The sequence below is a fragment of the Hyperolius riggenbachi genome, chromosome 7 (assembly GCF_040937935.1).
Source record: "Hyperolius riggenbachi isolate aHypRig1 chromosome 7, aHypRig1.pri, whole genome shotgun sequence".
NCBI lineage: Eukaryota > Metazoa > Chordata > Amphibia > Anura > Hyperoliidae > Hyperolius > Hyperolius riggenbachi.
The window spans coordinates 12479738-12496580 of NC_090652.1; the positions used below are offsets into that span (position 1 = coordinate 12479738).

The 16843-nt window shown below is 46.3% G+C and overlaps 2 protein-coding genes across 4 annotated transcripts in view; one reads left to right on the top strand and one right to left on the bottom strand.

Annotated features, from left to right (window-relative positions):
- C7H16orf96 (chromosome 7 C16orf96 homolog) overlaps positions 1 to 68 on the bottom strand; it is a 103693-nt gene extending 103625 nt beyond the window's left edge. The window contains exon 1 of the mRNA XM_068243586.1: positions 23 to 68. Coding sequence (XP_068099687.1) covers positions 23 to 53 — 31 coding nt within the window. The 5' untranslated portion in view covers positions 54 to 68. The remainder of the gene's footprint in view (positions 1 to 22) is intronic.
- CDIP1 (cell death inducing p53 target 1) overlaps positions 1 to 16843 on the top strand; it is a 99876-nt gene that overhangs the window by 11732 nt on the left and 71301 nt on the right. The gene's annotated exons all lie outside the window — the stretch shown is intronic.

Consider the following 16843-nt stretch of genomic DNA (forward strand, 5'->3'; position numbering starts at 1 on the left):
GGTAGTAGAAATCTGACCTTACCAACAGGTTTAGGGTTAGTCCATCTCTTCATGGGGTATTCTCAGCAAGGCTTTTATTCTTTATAAAGACATTTCCTGAAAAAGATTTATACAAAGATGCTGGCCAGCCTCCCTGCTCACCGTAGACTTATTTGGCAGTTGGACGGAGCAACTGCCATTCACTAAGTGCTTTTAAAGAGAACCCGAGGTGTGTTTAAAGAATGTTATCTGCATACAGATGCTGGATCTGCCTATACAGCCCAGCCTCTGTTGCTATCCCAAACCCCCCTAAGGTCCCCCTGCACTCTGCAATCCCTCATAAATCACAGCCACGCTACTGACAAACAGCTTGTCAGAGCTGGCTGTGTTTATCTCTATAGTGTCAGTCTGCTGCTCCCCCGCCTCCTGCATAGCTCCGGTCCCTGCCCCCATCCCTTCCCTCCCTGCTGATTGGAGGGAAGGGATGGGGGCAGGGACCGGAGCTATGCAGGAGGCGGGGGAGCAGCCGAGACTGACACTACAGATGTAAACACAGCCTCACAGCACGGCTGTGATTTATAGGGGATTGCAAAGTGCAGGGGGACCTTAGGGGGGTTTGGGATAGCAACAGAGGCTGGGCTGTATAGGCAGATCCAGCCTCTGTATGCAGATAATATTCTTTAAACACACCTCGGGTTCTCTTTAAAAATAAAGAAAACCCTGAGAATCCCCTACGAAGAGATGGCCTAGTCCAAAACTTGTCGCTTCTGTCAGATTTCTACTACTTACTGTAAGTGACAGCAACATAGGAGAGAAGTAATTTATGGCTCATTTTACTCTGGAAGACACATGCTTTTTATTTGTATATGTTTACATGCATATACGTGATTTTCACGACAGAGGTCCTTTAAAGAGAACCCGAGGTGAGGTTCTGACAATGCTATTTGCACACAGAGGCTGGGTCTGCCTATACAGCCCAGCCTCTGTTGCTATCCAGATCCCCCTTAAGCCCCCCCCCCCCCCCTCCCCTACGCTCTGCGATCACCCATAAATCACAGCCGTACTGTGCGCGCTGTGTTTACCTCTGCACTGTCAGTCTCGGCGCTCCCCCGCCTCCTGCATCGCTCCGGTCCCTGCCCGCGTCCCTTCCCTCCAATCAGTGGGGAGGGAAGAGACGCAGGCGGGGACCGGAGCTATGCAGGAAGCGGGGGAGGGCCGAGACTGACAGTACAGAGGTAAACACGGCCCGCTGGGTGTCGGCAGCGCGGCTGTGATTTATGGCGGATAGCAGAGCGCAGAGGGGGGGGGGGCTTAGGGGGGATCTGGATAGCAACAGAGGCTGGGAAGTATAGGCAGACCCAGCTTCTGTATGCAGATAGCATTGTCAGAACCCCGCCTTTGGTTCTCTTTAAAGAAGAAAATGCGTGATAATTGTGGGTTGACTGCAGGCAATCGAGGCTCTCCTCTCATTCAGAGAGGAATACGGAGGCTGCCATCTTCATTCCTTATAAACAATGCCGGTTGCCTGGCTTCTGTGTTGATACTCTGCTTTTAAGTCACTAAAGCGGACCTGAACTCTGAACTTCCTCTCTGCTCTAAAAGATACTCAACAGCATAATAACCTTTACAGAAAAACATTTTTGTTACAGCTGATACAAATCCTGCAATAAATCTGCAGTGTGACTACTTCCTGCTTTCATTGAAGCAGACATAGGGTTAACATCCTGTGTTTACAAATTAGCTGCTCTGCCGAGGCAGCCAACTGACACAGCTGAGCAATCAAATTATAGTGGTGATTAGTCACAGATGAGGGGGAATTAGGCAGGCTAAACTCTCTAAACACATACAGGGTGCACTTCTCTGTGTTTTTCCTTCTGTCCTGTGCAAGAGTTTAGGTCCACTTTAAAGCAGAGGGAGGCAGGCATTGTCCATTGGAGAATTTATTGCAAACAGTTGCGATACAAGTGTACAGAAATAGATGATACTGTATGATTTCAGTCATGCATAGGCAAGTACTGCATGGCTTAATGGGCAGCACGGTAGCATAGTGGTAAGCTATGTTGCCTTGTAGCGCTGGGTCCCCGATTCAAATCCCAGCCAGGGCACAATATGCAGGGCAGGTAGACTATAATTAATAAGACAGGACATTAGACTATGACTATGGTAGGATTAGATTGTGAGCTCCTCTGAGGACAGTCAGTGACATGACTCTGTACTCTGTAATGTGCTGCAGAAGATGTCAGTGCTATATAAATACATAATAATAATAATAATAATATGGTAGGACATTAGACTATGACTATGGTAGGATTAGTGTGTGAGCTCCTCTGAGGACAGTCAGTGACATGACTATGTACTCTGTAATGTGCTGCAGAAGATGTCAGTGCTATATAAATACATAATAATACATAATAATAATATGGTAGGACATTAGACTATGACTATGGCAGGATTACATTGTGAGCTCCTCTGAGGACAGTCAGTGACATGACTATGTACTCTGTAATGTGCTGCAGAAGATGTCAGTGCTATATAAATACATAATAATAATATGGTAGGTCATTAGACTATGGCTATAGCAGGATTACATTGTGAGCTCCTCTGAGGACAGTCAGTGACATGACTATGTACTCTGTAATGTGCTGCAGAAGATGTCAGTGCTATATAAATACATAATAATAATAATATGGTAGGACATTAGACTATGACCATGGTAGGATTAGATTGTGATCTCCTCTGAGGACAGTCAGTGACATGACTATGTACTGTAATGTGCTGCAGAAGATTTTGGCTCTCTATAAATACTAAAAAAATCATAATTTCAGCCATGCACAAGCAAGACACACACACACACACACACACACACACACACACACACACACACACACACACACACACACACACACACACACACACACACACACACACACACACACACACACACACACACACACACACACACACACACACACACACACACACACACACACACACACACACACACACACACACACACACACACACACACACCAGAGAATGTCCTCAGTAATCAGGCAGCAGCTTGGACAGGAAGCACAGGCGTGGAGGCTACAAGTGGCTGCTGGCCGACTATGGCTAATGGGGACTGATGCACGTGCCCACCCACTGTCCACTATAGCCGGACACAGAATACCGCAGGGGCCGAAAGCAGGTTCACTATAACCAGGGCTGTGGATTGGGTACAAAAATCATCCAACTCCGACTCCTCAGTTTATGCAACCATCGACTCCAGGTACCCAAAATTGCTCTGACTCCCAACTCCTTAGTGTAATTTTTGCAAAGCCTATGGATTTGGTTCAAAAATCATCTGACTCCTCACTTTAAACCTCCAGCTCCAGATACCCAGAATTGCTCTGACTCCTCGACTCCACAGCCCTGACTAAAGGAGTTCTATTATATCCAGGGTTCCTATACCCGGCGTTACACCTGTATACTTATAATTCCTATTTCCCTCTGCAAAGCCTGAAAACTGCAGGGCTTACATTTCCAAGTACAATCCAGGGCTTTCCGGCCATGAAAGGGTTGTTCTTCTGCCTGTGATCTCCCCTGAGATAAGCGTTAGCTGTGTGATGAGCCAGCAGTGTGAACAGTCACGATTACACAAGTCACCGATCGTTGTTCTCACACAGCGGCATGAGATGTGTGAACTCGTCTCCGGGGAGAGCGGCCTCAGCGTGTCTAAAAACTCTGCCTGACTTCCAGGACTGTAAAGCAAACATGAAGCGAAAATAAACTTATGAGATATTGAATTGTATGTGTAGTACAGCTAAAGCTAGATACCACCCGATGGAGGAGGATGGATCCGGCCCCTGACGAGCGTTCCACGAACCATACCGGCCAGCGGGTAGCGATTGCAGTACTTGGCGTGGAGTTGTCGGGGATCGTAAAGACCCAATCCGCCGTAATGCTCATTGCCACGTGTTGCTAAACGACGTTCACGCCTGTACCCTCGTCATGTGATCGCGGAAACTGTTGCTCAAAAGATCCATGGTTTTCAGGAAAATCGCATAGTTGATACAGACCTTAACCTATTGGGGACCGGCTGCCCAACCCCCCTTAAAGAGACTCTGTAACAAATTTTTCAGCCTTCGTTCTTCTATCCTATAAGTTCCTATGCCTGTTCTAATCTGCTCTGGCTTACTGCAGTCTTTCCTAACTGCACTGTCTCTGTAATTAATCAATGTATCTTTCCTCTGTCCTGTTTGTCGGGCTAAAGCTTGATTGTGTGGAATGTGCAGGGCTGCTTGTGATTGGTAGAAGCGATACACAGCCTCTGCAGGCCCCCTGCATACTTTGAATGACTCACACACTATGCTTAGCTGAGCCTATTAGAAGCTGGTTAGTTTGTTTGTAAACACTGCCTAAAACTGTTAATTACAAGCCAGGATTGCAGCAGAGAGTGGCAGAAACAGCACAGAGGGGCACAGGAGAAAATAATGAATAGAATGGTATGCTTTTTATTGTAAGAATATTAGAGTACAGATTCTCTTTAAAGAGAATCTGTATTGTTAAAATCGCTCAAAAGTAAACAAACCAGTGCGTTAGGGGACATCTCCTATTACCCTCTGTCACAATTTCGCCGCTCCTCGCCGCATTAAAAGTGGTTAAAAACAGTTTTAAAAAGTTTGTTTGTAAACAAACAAAATGGCCACCAAAACAGGAAGTAGGTTGATGTACAGTATGTCCACACATAGAAAATACATCCATACACAAGCAGGCTGTATACAGCCTTCCTTTTGAATCTCAAGAGATCATTTGTGTGTTTCTTTCCCCCTGTTCTCATGCACTGAAGTTTCAGGCTGCTCTTTTCTTCCTGCAAACAGCTTTGCCCTTGTTTGTAATTCCTCAGTATGTGAAAGCCCAGCCAGCTCAGAGGACGATTTATCCAGCTTGTAAGAGAGAAGAGAGAAGCTGCCCTAATCTAAATAACACACAGGCAGTGTGCATAGAGGGGCCTGGAAGGGGGAGTTCATAGCAGAACCACAACACTGAAGAACTTGGCAGCCTTCCAGACACAGGCCGACAAGTCTGACAAGGGAAAGATACATTGATTTATTACAGAGACTGTGATAGCAGAAAGTGCTGCAGTAAGCCAGAACACATTAGAATAGCTTTTGGAACTTGTAGGATGATAAAAAACAGGATGCAATTTTTGTTACGGAGTCTCTTTAAGGACCAGGTGAATTCGCATGGGGGGACACATTTGGGGAGGGGGGGGGGGGTCAGGCAGCCGGATCCCCACTTTTGGTAGCTGGGCTGTGTCCCCCCCCTGTAGCCATCAGCTTTTACTCATCTCCCAAGCTTCCCGCTCGTACTGCCGCTCAGTTCTGGGTCGCGGCTTGATGATGTCATCAAGCGGGACTTGGCACTGACGTCAGAGCGAGCGGGGATGCCGGCCAGAGCGGAGGGGAGCGCCGATCATGTGGGGAACAGCAGGAAGGTGAGTGGATCCTCTTGTTCAACCCCCCTCACCACCGGATCAGTAACAGTGATCACTATGATCCGCCAGCTATCGTTGTGATCACATGATCAGAAGCAATACGCGATGGCTGCTGATCACTGAGGGGAGATGTCAGCTGTCATATGACAGCTTAATCTCCCCCCTCGGGTGCGCACGATCGCGTCGGGAGTGGAAACGGCAGGCGGCGTAAATCCTACGCCGCATCAGTTAGGCGGCCACAAGGGCGGCGTAGGATTTACGTCAGCGGTCCCCAAAAGGTTAAGGAATAGAACATTAGTAACAAATGAAAAAGTCTCATGTTGTTTTCCAGCACAGGAAGAGTTCAGAAACTTCAGTTGTTATCGATGCAAAAGAACTTCTCTGAACTCTCCGACCCAATTTGGATCAAATACAGTCTTGTTTTCTGAAGCACTTCAACAGGCAAGAGACAGCTTGAAATGAGGTTTACTGCAGGAAAGTTCAAAGGGTCATTAGCTCTGCTCTGTTTTTCCGTTTAAAATACAGTGGGGTTTGTAAACTGCAAATATGATAGAATGATGCAATGGTATGAAAAAAAGCTATAAAAATTTTATGGAAAAGACTTTTCTTTGCTACTAATGTTCTTTTCATTATCTGTACCACACGAACAATTCAGCATATGATACGTTTTTATTTCCGCTTGAGGTTTGCTTAGAATCTTCCGGCAGTCTCTTGCGGGTCTCTCTGTTATTGTCTTTTCCATTATCGCAGTTCGGAAGCATCAATGTTTCAGCGCGCTCCCTCATCTATATTTTATTCCTCGCAGCCGTGGCTGATCTGCGATAGTAATGTCTTCACTCCTTAGCATCGTGTCCAGATTGTTCCGTAGTAATGGGAACCTGATGAGCAGCGATAGTAATGTCTTCACTCCTTAGCATCGTGTCCAGATTGTTCCGTAGTAATGGGAACCTGATGAGCAGCGATAGTAATGTCTTCACTCCTTAGCATCGTGTCCAGATTGTTCCGTAGTAATGGGAACCTGATGAGCAGCGATAGTAATGTCTTCACTCCTTAGCATCGTGTCCAGATTGTTCCGTAGTAATGGGAACCTGATGAGCAGCGATAGTAACGTCTTCACGCCTTAGCATCGTGTCCAGATTGTTCCGTAGTAATGGGAACCTGATGAGCAGCGATAGTAATGTCTTCACTCCCTCGCATCGTGTCCAGATTGTTCCGTAGTAATGGGAACCTGATGAGCAGCGATAGTAATGTCTTCACTCCTTAGCATCGTGTCCAGATTGTTCCGTAGTAATGGGAACCTGATGAGCAGCGATAGGAACGTCTTCACTCCTTAGCATCGTGTCCAGATTGTTCCGTAGTAATGGGAACCTGATGAGCAGCGATAGTAACGTCTTCACTCCTTAGCATCGTGTCCAGATTGTTGTGTAGTAACGGGAACCTGATGAGCAGCGATAGTAATGTCTTCACTCCTTAGCATCATGTCCAGATTGTTCCGTAGTAATGGGAATCTGATGAGGAGCGATAGTAATGTCTTCACTCCTTAGCATCGTGTCCAGATTGTTCTGTAGTAATGGGAACCTGATGAGCAGCGATAGTAATGTCTTCACTCCTTAGCATCGTGTCCAGATTGTTCCGTAGTAATGGGAACCTGATGAGCAGCGATAGTAATGTCTTCACTCCTTAGCATCGTGTCCAGATTGTTCCGTAGTAATGGGAACCTGATGAGCAGCGATAGTAATGTCTTCACTCCCTCGCATCGTGTCCAGATTGTTCCGTAGTAATGGGAACCTGATGAGCAGCGATAGTAATGTCTTCACTCCTTAGCATCGTGTCCAGATTGTTCCGTAGTAATGGGAACCTGATGAGCAGCGATAGGAACGTCTTCACTCCTTAGCATCGTGTCCAGATTGTTCCGTAGTAATGGGAACCTGATGAGCAGCGATAGTAATGTCTTCACTCCTTAGCATCGTGTCCAGATTGTTCCGTAGTAATGGGAACCTGATGAGCAGCGATAGTAACGTCTTCACTCCTTAGCATCGTGTCCAGATTGTTGTGTAGTAACGGGAACCTGATGAGCAGCGATAGTAATGTCTTCACTCCTTAGCATCATGTCCAGATTGTTCCGTAGTAATGGGAACCTGATGAGCAGCGATAGTAATGTCTTCACTCCTTAGCATCGTGTCCAGATTGTTGTGTAGTAACGGGAACCTGATGAGCAGCGATAGTAATGTCTTCACTCCTTAGCATCGTGTCCAGATTGTTCCGTAGTAATGGGAACCTGATGAGCAGCGATAGTAACGTCTTCACTCCTTAGCATCGTGTCCAGATTGTTGTGTAGTAACGGGAACCTGATGAGCAGCGATAGTAATGTCTTCACTCCTTAGCATCGTGTCCAGATTGTTCCGTAGTAATGGGAACCTGATGAGCAGCGATAGTAATGTCTTCACTCCTTAGCATCGTGTCCAGATTGTTCCGTAGTAATGGGAACCTGATGAGCAGCGATAGTAATGTCTTCACTCCTTAGCATCGTGTCCAGATTGTTCCGTAGTAATGGGAACCTGATGAGCAGCGATGGGAATGTCTTCACTCCTTAGCATCGTGTCCAGATTGTTCCGTAGTAATGGGAACCTGATGAGCAGCGATAGTAATGTCTTCACTCCTTAGCATCGTGTCCAGATTGTTCTGTAGTAACGGGAACCTGATGAGCAGCGATAGGAATGTCTTCACTCCTTAGCATCGTGTCCAGATTGTTCTGTATGGGAACCTGATGAGCAGCGATAGGAACGTCTTCACGCCTTAGCATCGTGTCCAGATTGCTCTGTAGTAATGGGAACCTGATGAGCAGCGATAGGAACGTCTTCACTCCGTAGCATCGTGTCCAGATTGTTCCGTAGTAATGGCAACCTGATGAGCAGCGATAGGAATGTCTTTACTCCTTAGCATCGTGTCCAGATTGTTCCGTAGTAATGGGAACCTGATGAGCAGCGATAGTAACGTCTTCACTCCTTAGCATCGTGTCCAGATTGTTCCGTAGTAATGGGAACCTGATGAGCAGCGATAGGAACGTCTTCACTCCTTAGCATCGTGTCCAGATTGTTCCGTAGTAATGGGAACCTGATGAGCAGCGATAGGAATGTCTTCACTCCTTAGCATCGTGTCCAGATTGTTCCGTAGTAATGGGAACCTGATGAGCAGCGATAGGAATGTCTTCACTCCTTAGCATCGTGTCCAGATTGTTCTGTAGTAATGGGAACCTGATGAGCAGCGATAGGAACGTCTTCACTCCTTAGCATCGTGTCCAGATTGTTCCGTAGTAATGGGAACCTGATGAGCAGCGATAGGAATGTCTTCACTCCTTAGCATCGTGTCCAGATTGTTCTGTAGTAATGGGAACCTGATGAGCAGCGATAGTAACATCTTCACTCCTTAGCATCGTGTCCAGATTGTTCCGTAGTAATGGGAACCTGATGAGCAGCGATAGTAATGTCTTCACTCCTTAGCATCGTGTCCAGATTGTTCTGTAGTAATGGGAACCTGATGAGCAGCGATAGTAATGTCTTCACTCCTTAGCATCGTGTCCAGATTGTTCCGTAGTAATGGGAACCTGATGAGCAGCGATAGGAATGTCTTCACTCCTTAGCATCGTGTCCAGATTGTTCTGTAGTAATGGGAACCTGATGAGCAGCGATAGGAATGTCTTCACTCCTTAGCATCGTGTCCAGATTGTTCTGTAGTAACGGGAACCTGATGAGCAGCGATAGGAATGTCTTCACTCCTTAGCAACGTGTCCAGATTGTTCCGTAGTAATGGGAACCTGATGAGCAGCGATAGTAATGTCTTCACTCCTTAGCATCGTGTCCAGATTTCTCAGTAGTAATGGGAACCTGATGAGCAGCGATAGGAATGTCTTCACTCCTTAGCATCGTGTCCAGATTGTTCCGTAGTAATGGGAACCTGATGAGCAGCGATAGTAATGTCTTCACTCCTTAGCACCGTGTCCAGATTGTTCTGTAGTAATGGGAACCTGATGAGCAGCGATAGGAATGTCTTCACTCCTTAGCATCGTGTCCAGATTGTTCTGTAGTAATGGGAACCTGATGAGCAGCGATAGTAATGTCTTTACTCCTTAGCATCGTGTCCAGATTGTTCTGTAGTAACGGGAACCTGATGAGCAGCGATAGTAATGTCTTCACTCCTTAGCATCGTGTCCAGATTGTTCCGTAGTAATGGGAACCTGATGAGCAGCGATAGTAACATCTTCACTCCTTAGCATCGTGTCCAGATTGTTCCGTAGTAATGGGAACCTGATGAGCAGCGATAGTAATGTCTTCACTCCTTAGCATCGTGTCCAGATTGTTCTGTAGTAATGGGAACCTGATGAGCAGCGATAGTAATGTCTTTACTCCTTAGCATCGTGTCCAGATTGTTCTGTAGTAATGGGAACCTGATGAGCAGCGATAGTAATGTCTTCACTCCTTAGCATCGTGTCCAGATTGTTCCGTAGTAATGGGAACCTGATGAGCAGCGATAGGAATGTCTTCACTCCTTAGCATCGTGTCCAGATTTCTCCGTAGTAATGGGAACCTGATGAGCAGCGATAGTAACATCTTCACTCCTTAGCATCGTGTCCAGATTGTTCCGTAGTAATGGGAACCTGATGAGCAGCGATAGTAACGTCTTCACTCCTTAGCATCGTGTCCAGATTGTTCCGTAGTAATGGGAACCTGATGAGCAGCGATGGTAATGTCTTCACTCCTTAGCATCGTGTCCAGATTGTTCCGTAGTAATGGGAACCTGATGAGCAGCGATAGTAATGTCTTCACTCCTTAGCATCGTGTCCAGATGGTTCCGTAGTAATGGGAACCTGATGAGCAGCGATAGGAACGTCTTCAATCCTTAGCATCGTGTCCAGATTGTTGTGTAGTAATGGGAACCTGATGAGCAGCGATGGTAATGTCTTCACTCCTTAGCATCGTGTCCAGATTGTTCTGTAGTAATGGGAACCTGATGAGCAGCGATAGTAACATCTTCACTCCTTAGCATCGTGTCCAGATTGTTCCGTAGTAATGGGAACCTGATGAGCAGCGATAGGAACGTCTTCAATCCTTAGCATCGTGTCCAGATTGTTGTGTAGTAATGGGAACCTGATGAGCAGCGATGGTAATGTCTTCACTCCTTAGCATCGTGTCCAGATTGTTCTGTAGTAATGGGAACCTGATGAGCAGCGATAGTAATGTCTTCACTCCTTAGCATCGTGTCCAGATTGTTCCGTAGTAATGGGAACCTGATGAGCAGCGATAGTAACATCTTCACTCCTTAGCATCGTGTCCAGATTGTTCCGTAGTAATGGGAACCTGATGAGCAGCGATAGTAATGTCTTCACTCCTTAGCATCGTGTCCAGATTGTTCTGTAGTAATGGGAACCTGATGAGCAGCGATAGTAATGTCTTCACTCCTTAGCATCGTGTCCAGATTGTTCCGTAGTAATGGGAACCTGATGAGCAGCGATAGGAATGTCTTCTCTTCTTAGCATCGTGTCCATATTGTTCTGTAGTAATGGGAACCTGATGAGCAGCGATAGTAATGTCTTCACGCCTTAGCATCGTGTCCAGATTGTTCCGTAGTAATGGGAACCTGATGAGCAGCGATAGTAATGTCTTCACTCCTTAGCATCGTGTCCAGATTGTTCCGTAGTAATGGGAACCTGATGAGCAGCGATAGTAATGTCTTCACTCCCTCGCATCGTGTCCAGATTGTTCCGTAGTAATGGGAACCTGATGAGCAGCGATAGTAATGTCTTCACTCCTTAGCATCGTGTCCAGATTGTTCCGTAGTAATGGGAACCTGATGAGCAGCGATAGGAACGTCTTCACTCCTTAGCATCGTGTCCAGATTGTTCCGTAGTAATGGGAACCTGATGAGCAGCGATAGTAATGTCTTCACTCCTTAGCATCGTGTCCAGATTGTTCCGTAGTAATGGGAACCTGATGAGCAGCGATAGTAACGTCTTCACTCCTTAGCATCGTGTCCAGATTGTTGTGTAGTAACGGGAACCTGATGAGCAGCGATAGTAATGTCTTCACTCCTTAGCATCATGTCCAGATTGTTCCGTAGTAATGGGAATCTGATGAGGAGCGATAGTAATGTCTTCACTCCTTAGCATCGTGTCCAGATTGTTCTGTAGTAATGGGAACCTGATGAGCAGCGATAGTAATGTCTTCACTCCTTAGCATCGTGTCCAGATTGTTCCGTAGTAATGGGAACCTGATGAGCAGCGATAGTAATGTCTTCACTCCTTAGCATCGTGTCCAGATTGTTCCGTAGTAATGGGAACCTGATGAGCAGCGATAGTAATGTCTTCACTCCCTCGCATCGTGTCCAGATTGTTCCGTAGTAATGGGAACCTGATGAGCAGCGATAGTAATGTCTTCACTCCTTAGCATCGTGTCCAGATTGTTCCGTAGTAATGGGAACCTGATGAGCAGCGATAGGAACGTCTTCACTCCTTAGCATCGTGTCCAGATTGTTCCGTAGTAATGGGAACCTGATGAGCAGCGATAGTAATGTCTTCACTCCTTAGCATCGTGTCCAGATTGTTCCGTAGTAATGGGAACCTGATGAGCAGCGATAGTAACGTCTTCACTCCTTAGCATCGTGTCCAGATTGTTGTGTAGTAACGGGAACCTGATGAGCAGCGATAGTAATGTCTTCACTCCTTAGCATCATGTCCAGATTGTTCCGTAGTAATGGGAACCTGATGAGCAGCGATAGTAATGTCTTCACTCCTTAGCATCGTGTCCAGATTGTTGTGTAGTAACGGGAACCTGATGAGCAGCGATAGTAATGTCTTCACTCCTTAGCATCGTGTCCAGATTGTTCCGTAGTAATGGGAACCTGATGAGCAGCGATAGTAACGTCTTCACTCCTTAGCATCGTGTCCAGATTGTTGTGTAGTAACGGGAACCTGATGAGCAGCGATAGTAATGTCTTCACTCCTTAGCATCGTGTCCAGATTGTTCCGTAGTAATGGGAACCTGATGAGCAGCGATAGTAATGTCTTCACTCCTTAGCATCGTGTCCAGATTGTTCCGTAGTAATGGGAACCTGATGAGCAGCGATAGTAATGTCTTCACTCCTTAGCATCGTGTCCAGATTGTTCCGTAGTAATGGGAACCTGATGAGCAGCGATGGGAATGTCTTCACTCCTTAGCATCGTGTCCAGATTGTTCCGTAGTAATGGGAACCTGATGAGCAGCGATAGTAATGTCTTCACTCCTTAGCATCGTGTCCAGATTGTTCTGTAGTAACGGGAACCTGATGAGCAGCGATAGGAATGTCTTCACTCCTTAGCATCGTGTCCAGATTGTTCTGTATGGGAACCTGATGAGCAGCGATAGGAACGTCTTCACGCCTTAGCATCGTGTCCAGATTGCTCTGTAGTAATGGGAACCTGATGAGCAGCGATAGGAACGTCTTCACTCCGTAGCATCGTGTCCAGATTGTTCCGTAGTAATGGCAACCTGATGAGCAGCGATAGGAATGTCTTTACTCCTTAGCATCGTGTCCAGATTGTTCCGTAGTAATGGGAACCTGATGAGCAGCGATAGGAATGTCTTCACTCCTTAGCATCGTGTCCAGATTGTTCCGTAGTAATGGGAACCTGATGAGCAGCGATAGTAATGTCTTCACTCCTTAGCATCGTGTCCAGATTGTTCCGTAGTAATGGGAACCTGATGAGCAGCGATAGGAACGTCTTCACTCCGTAGCATCGTGTCCAGATTGTTCCGTAGTAATGGGAACCTGATGAGCAGCGATAGTAATGTCTTCACTCCTTAGCATCGTGTCCAGATTGTTCCGTAGTAATGGGAACCTGATGAGCAGCGATAGTAATGTCTTCACTCCTTAGCATCGTGTCCAGATTGTTCCGTAGTAATGGGAACCTGATGAGCAGCGATAGGAACGTCTTCACTCCGTAGCATCGTGTCCAGATTGTTCCGTAGTAATGGGAACCTGATGAGCAGCGATAGTAATGTCTTCACTCCTTAGCATCGTGTCCAGATTGTTCTGTAGTAATGGGAACCTGATGAGCAGCGATGGTAATGTCTTCACTCCTTAGCATCGTGTCCAGATTGTTCTGTAGTAATGGGAACCTGATGAGCAGCGATAGTAATGTCTTCACTCCTTAGCATCGTGTCCAGATTGTTCCGTAGTAATGGGAACCTGATGAGCAGCGATAGTAATGTCTTCACTCCTTAGCATCGTGTCCAGATTGTTCTGTAGTAACGGGAACCTGATGAGCAGCGATAGTAACGTCTTCACTCCTTAGCATCGTGTCCAGATTGTTCTGTAGTAATGGGAACCTGATGAGCAGCGATAGTAACGTCTTCACTCCTTAGCATCGTGTCCAGATTGTTCTGTAGTAATGGGAACCTGATGAGCAGCGATAGTAACGTCTTCACTCCTTAGCATCGTGTCCAGATTGTTCCGTAGTAATGGGAACCTGATGAGCAGCGATAGGAACGTCTTCACTCCTTAGCATCGTGTCCAGATTGTTCCGTAGTAATGGGAACCTGATGAGCAGCGATAGGAATGTCTTCACTCCTTAGCATCGTGTCCAGATTGTTCCGTAGTAATGGGAACCTGATGAGCAGCGATAGGAATGTCTTCACTCCTTAGCATCGTGTCCAGATTGTTCTGTAGTAATGGGAACCTGATGAGCAGCGATAGGAACGTCTTCACTCCTTAGCATCGTGTCCAGATTGTTCCGTAGTAATGGGAACCTGATGAGCAGCGATAGGAATGTCTTCACTCCTTAGCATCGTGTCCAGATTGTTCTGTAGTAATGGGAACCTGATGAGCAGCGATAGTAATGTCTTCACTCCTTAGCATCGTGTCCAGATTGTTCCGTAGTAATGGGAACCTGATGAGCAGCGATAGGAATGTCTTCACTCCTTAGCATCGTGTCCAGATTGTTCTGTAGTAATGGGAACCTGATGAGCAGCGATAGGAATGTCTTCACTCCTTAGCATCGTGTCCAGATTGTTCTGTAGTAACGGGAACCTGATGAGCAGCGATAGGAATGTCTTCACTCCTTAGCAACGTGTCCAGATTGTTCCGTAGTAATGGGAACCTGATGAGCAGCGATAGTAATGTCTTCACTCCTTAGCATCGTGTCCAGATTTCTCAGTAGTAATGGGAACCTGATGAGCAGCGATAGGAATGTCTTCACTCCTTAGCATCGTGTCCAGATTGTTCCGTAGTAATGGGAACCTGATGAGCAGCGATAGTAATGTCTTCACTCCTTAGCACCGTGTCCAGATTGTTCTGTAGTAATGGGAACCTGATGAGCAGCGATAGGAATGTCTTCACTCCTTAGCATCGTGTCCAGATTGTTCTGTAGTAATGGGAACCTGATGAGCAGCGATAGTAATGTCTTTACTCCTTAGCATCGTGTCCAGATTGTTCTGTAGTAACGGGAACCTGATGAGCAGCGATAGTAATGTCTTCACTCCTTAGCATCGTGTCCAGATTGTTCCGTAGTAATGGGAACCTGATGAGCAGCGATAGTAACATCTTCACTCCTTAGCATCGTGTCCAGATTGTTCCGTAGTAATGGGAACCTGATGAGCAGCGATAGTAATGTCTTCACTCCTTAGCATCGTGTCCAGATTGTTCTGTAGTAATGGGAACCTGATGAGCAGCGATAGTAATGTCTTTACTCCTTAGCATCGTGTCCAGATTGTTCTGTAGTAATGGGAACCTGATGAGCAGCGATAGTAATGTCTTCACTCCTTAGCATCGTGTCCAGATTGTTCCGTAGTAATGGGAACCTGATGAGCAGCGATAGGAATGTCTTCACTCCTTAGCATCGTGTCCAGATTTCTCCGTAGTAATGGGAACCTGATGAGCAGCGATAGTAACATCTTCACTCCTTAGCATCGTGTCCAGATTGTTCCGTAGTAATGGGAACCTGATGAGCAGCGATAGTAACGTCTTCACTCCTTAGCATCGTGTCCAGATTGTTCCGTAGTAATGGGAACCTGATGAGCAGCGATGGTAATGTCTTCACTCCTTAGCATCGTGTCCAGATTGTTCCGTAGTAATGGGAACCTGATGAGCAGCGATAGTAATGTCTTCACTCCTTAGCATCGTGTCCAGATGGTTCCGTAGTAATGGGAACCTGATGAGCAGCGATAGGAACGTCTTCAATCCTTAGCATCGTGTCCAGATTGTTGTGTAGTAATGGGAACCTGATGAGCAGCGATGGTAATGTCTTCACTCCTTAGCATCGTGTCCAGATTGTTCTGTAGTAATGGGAACCTGATGAGCAGCGATAGTAACATCTTCACTCCTTAGCATCGTGTCCAGATTGTTCCGTAGTAATGGGAACCTGATGAGCAGCGATAGGAACGTCTTCAATCCTTAGCATCGTGTCCAGATTGTTGTGTAGTAATGGGAACCTGATGAGCAGCGATGGTAATGTCTTCACTCCTTAGCATCGTGTCCAGATTGTTCTGTAGTAATGGGAACCTGATGAGCAGCGATAGTAATGTCTTCACTCCTTAGCATCGTGTCCAGATTGTTCCGTAGTAATGGGAACCTGATGAGCAGCGATAGTAACATCTTCACTCCTTAGCATCGTGTCCAGATTGTTCCGTAGTAATGGGAACCTGATGAGCAGCGATAGTAATGTCTTCACTCCTTAGCATCGTGTCCAGATTGTTCTGTAGTAATGGGAACCTGATGAGCAGCGATAGTAATGTCTTCACTCCTTAGCATCGTGTCCAGATTGTTCCGTAGTAATGGGAACCTGATGAGCAGCGATAGGAATGTCTTCTCTTCTTAGCATCGTGTCCATATTGTTCTGTAGTAATGGGAACCTGATGAGCAGCGATAGTAATGTCTTCACGCCTTAGCATCGTGTCCAGATTGTTCCGTAGTTATGGGAACCTGATGAGCAGCGATAGTAATGTCTTCACTCCTTAGCATCGTGTCCAGATTGTTCTGTAGTAATGGGAACCTGATGAGCAGCGATAGTAATGTCTTCACTCCTTAGCATCGTGTCCAGATTGTTCCGTAGTTATGGGAACCTGATGAGCAGCGATAGTAATGTCTTCACTCCTTAGCATCGTGTCCAGATTGTTCTGTAGTAATGGGAACCTGATGAGCAGCGATAGTAATGTCTTCACTCCTTAGCATCCTGTCCATATTGTTCTGTAGTAATGGGAACCTGATGAGCAGCGATAGTAATGTCTTTACTCCTTAGCATCGTGTCCAGATCTGTAGTAATGGGAACCTGATGAGCAGCGATAGTAATGTCTTCACTCCTTAGCATCGTGTCCAGATTGTTCCGTAGTAATGGGAACCTGATGAGCAGCGATAGTA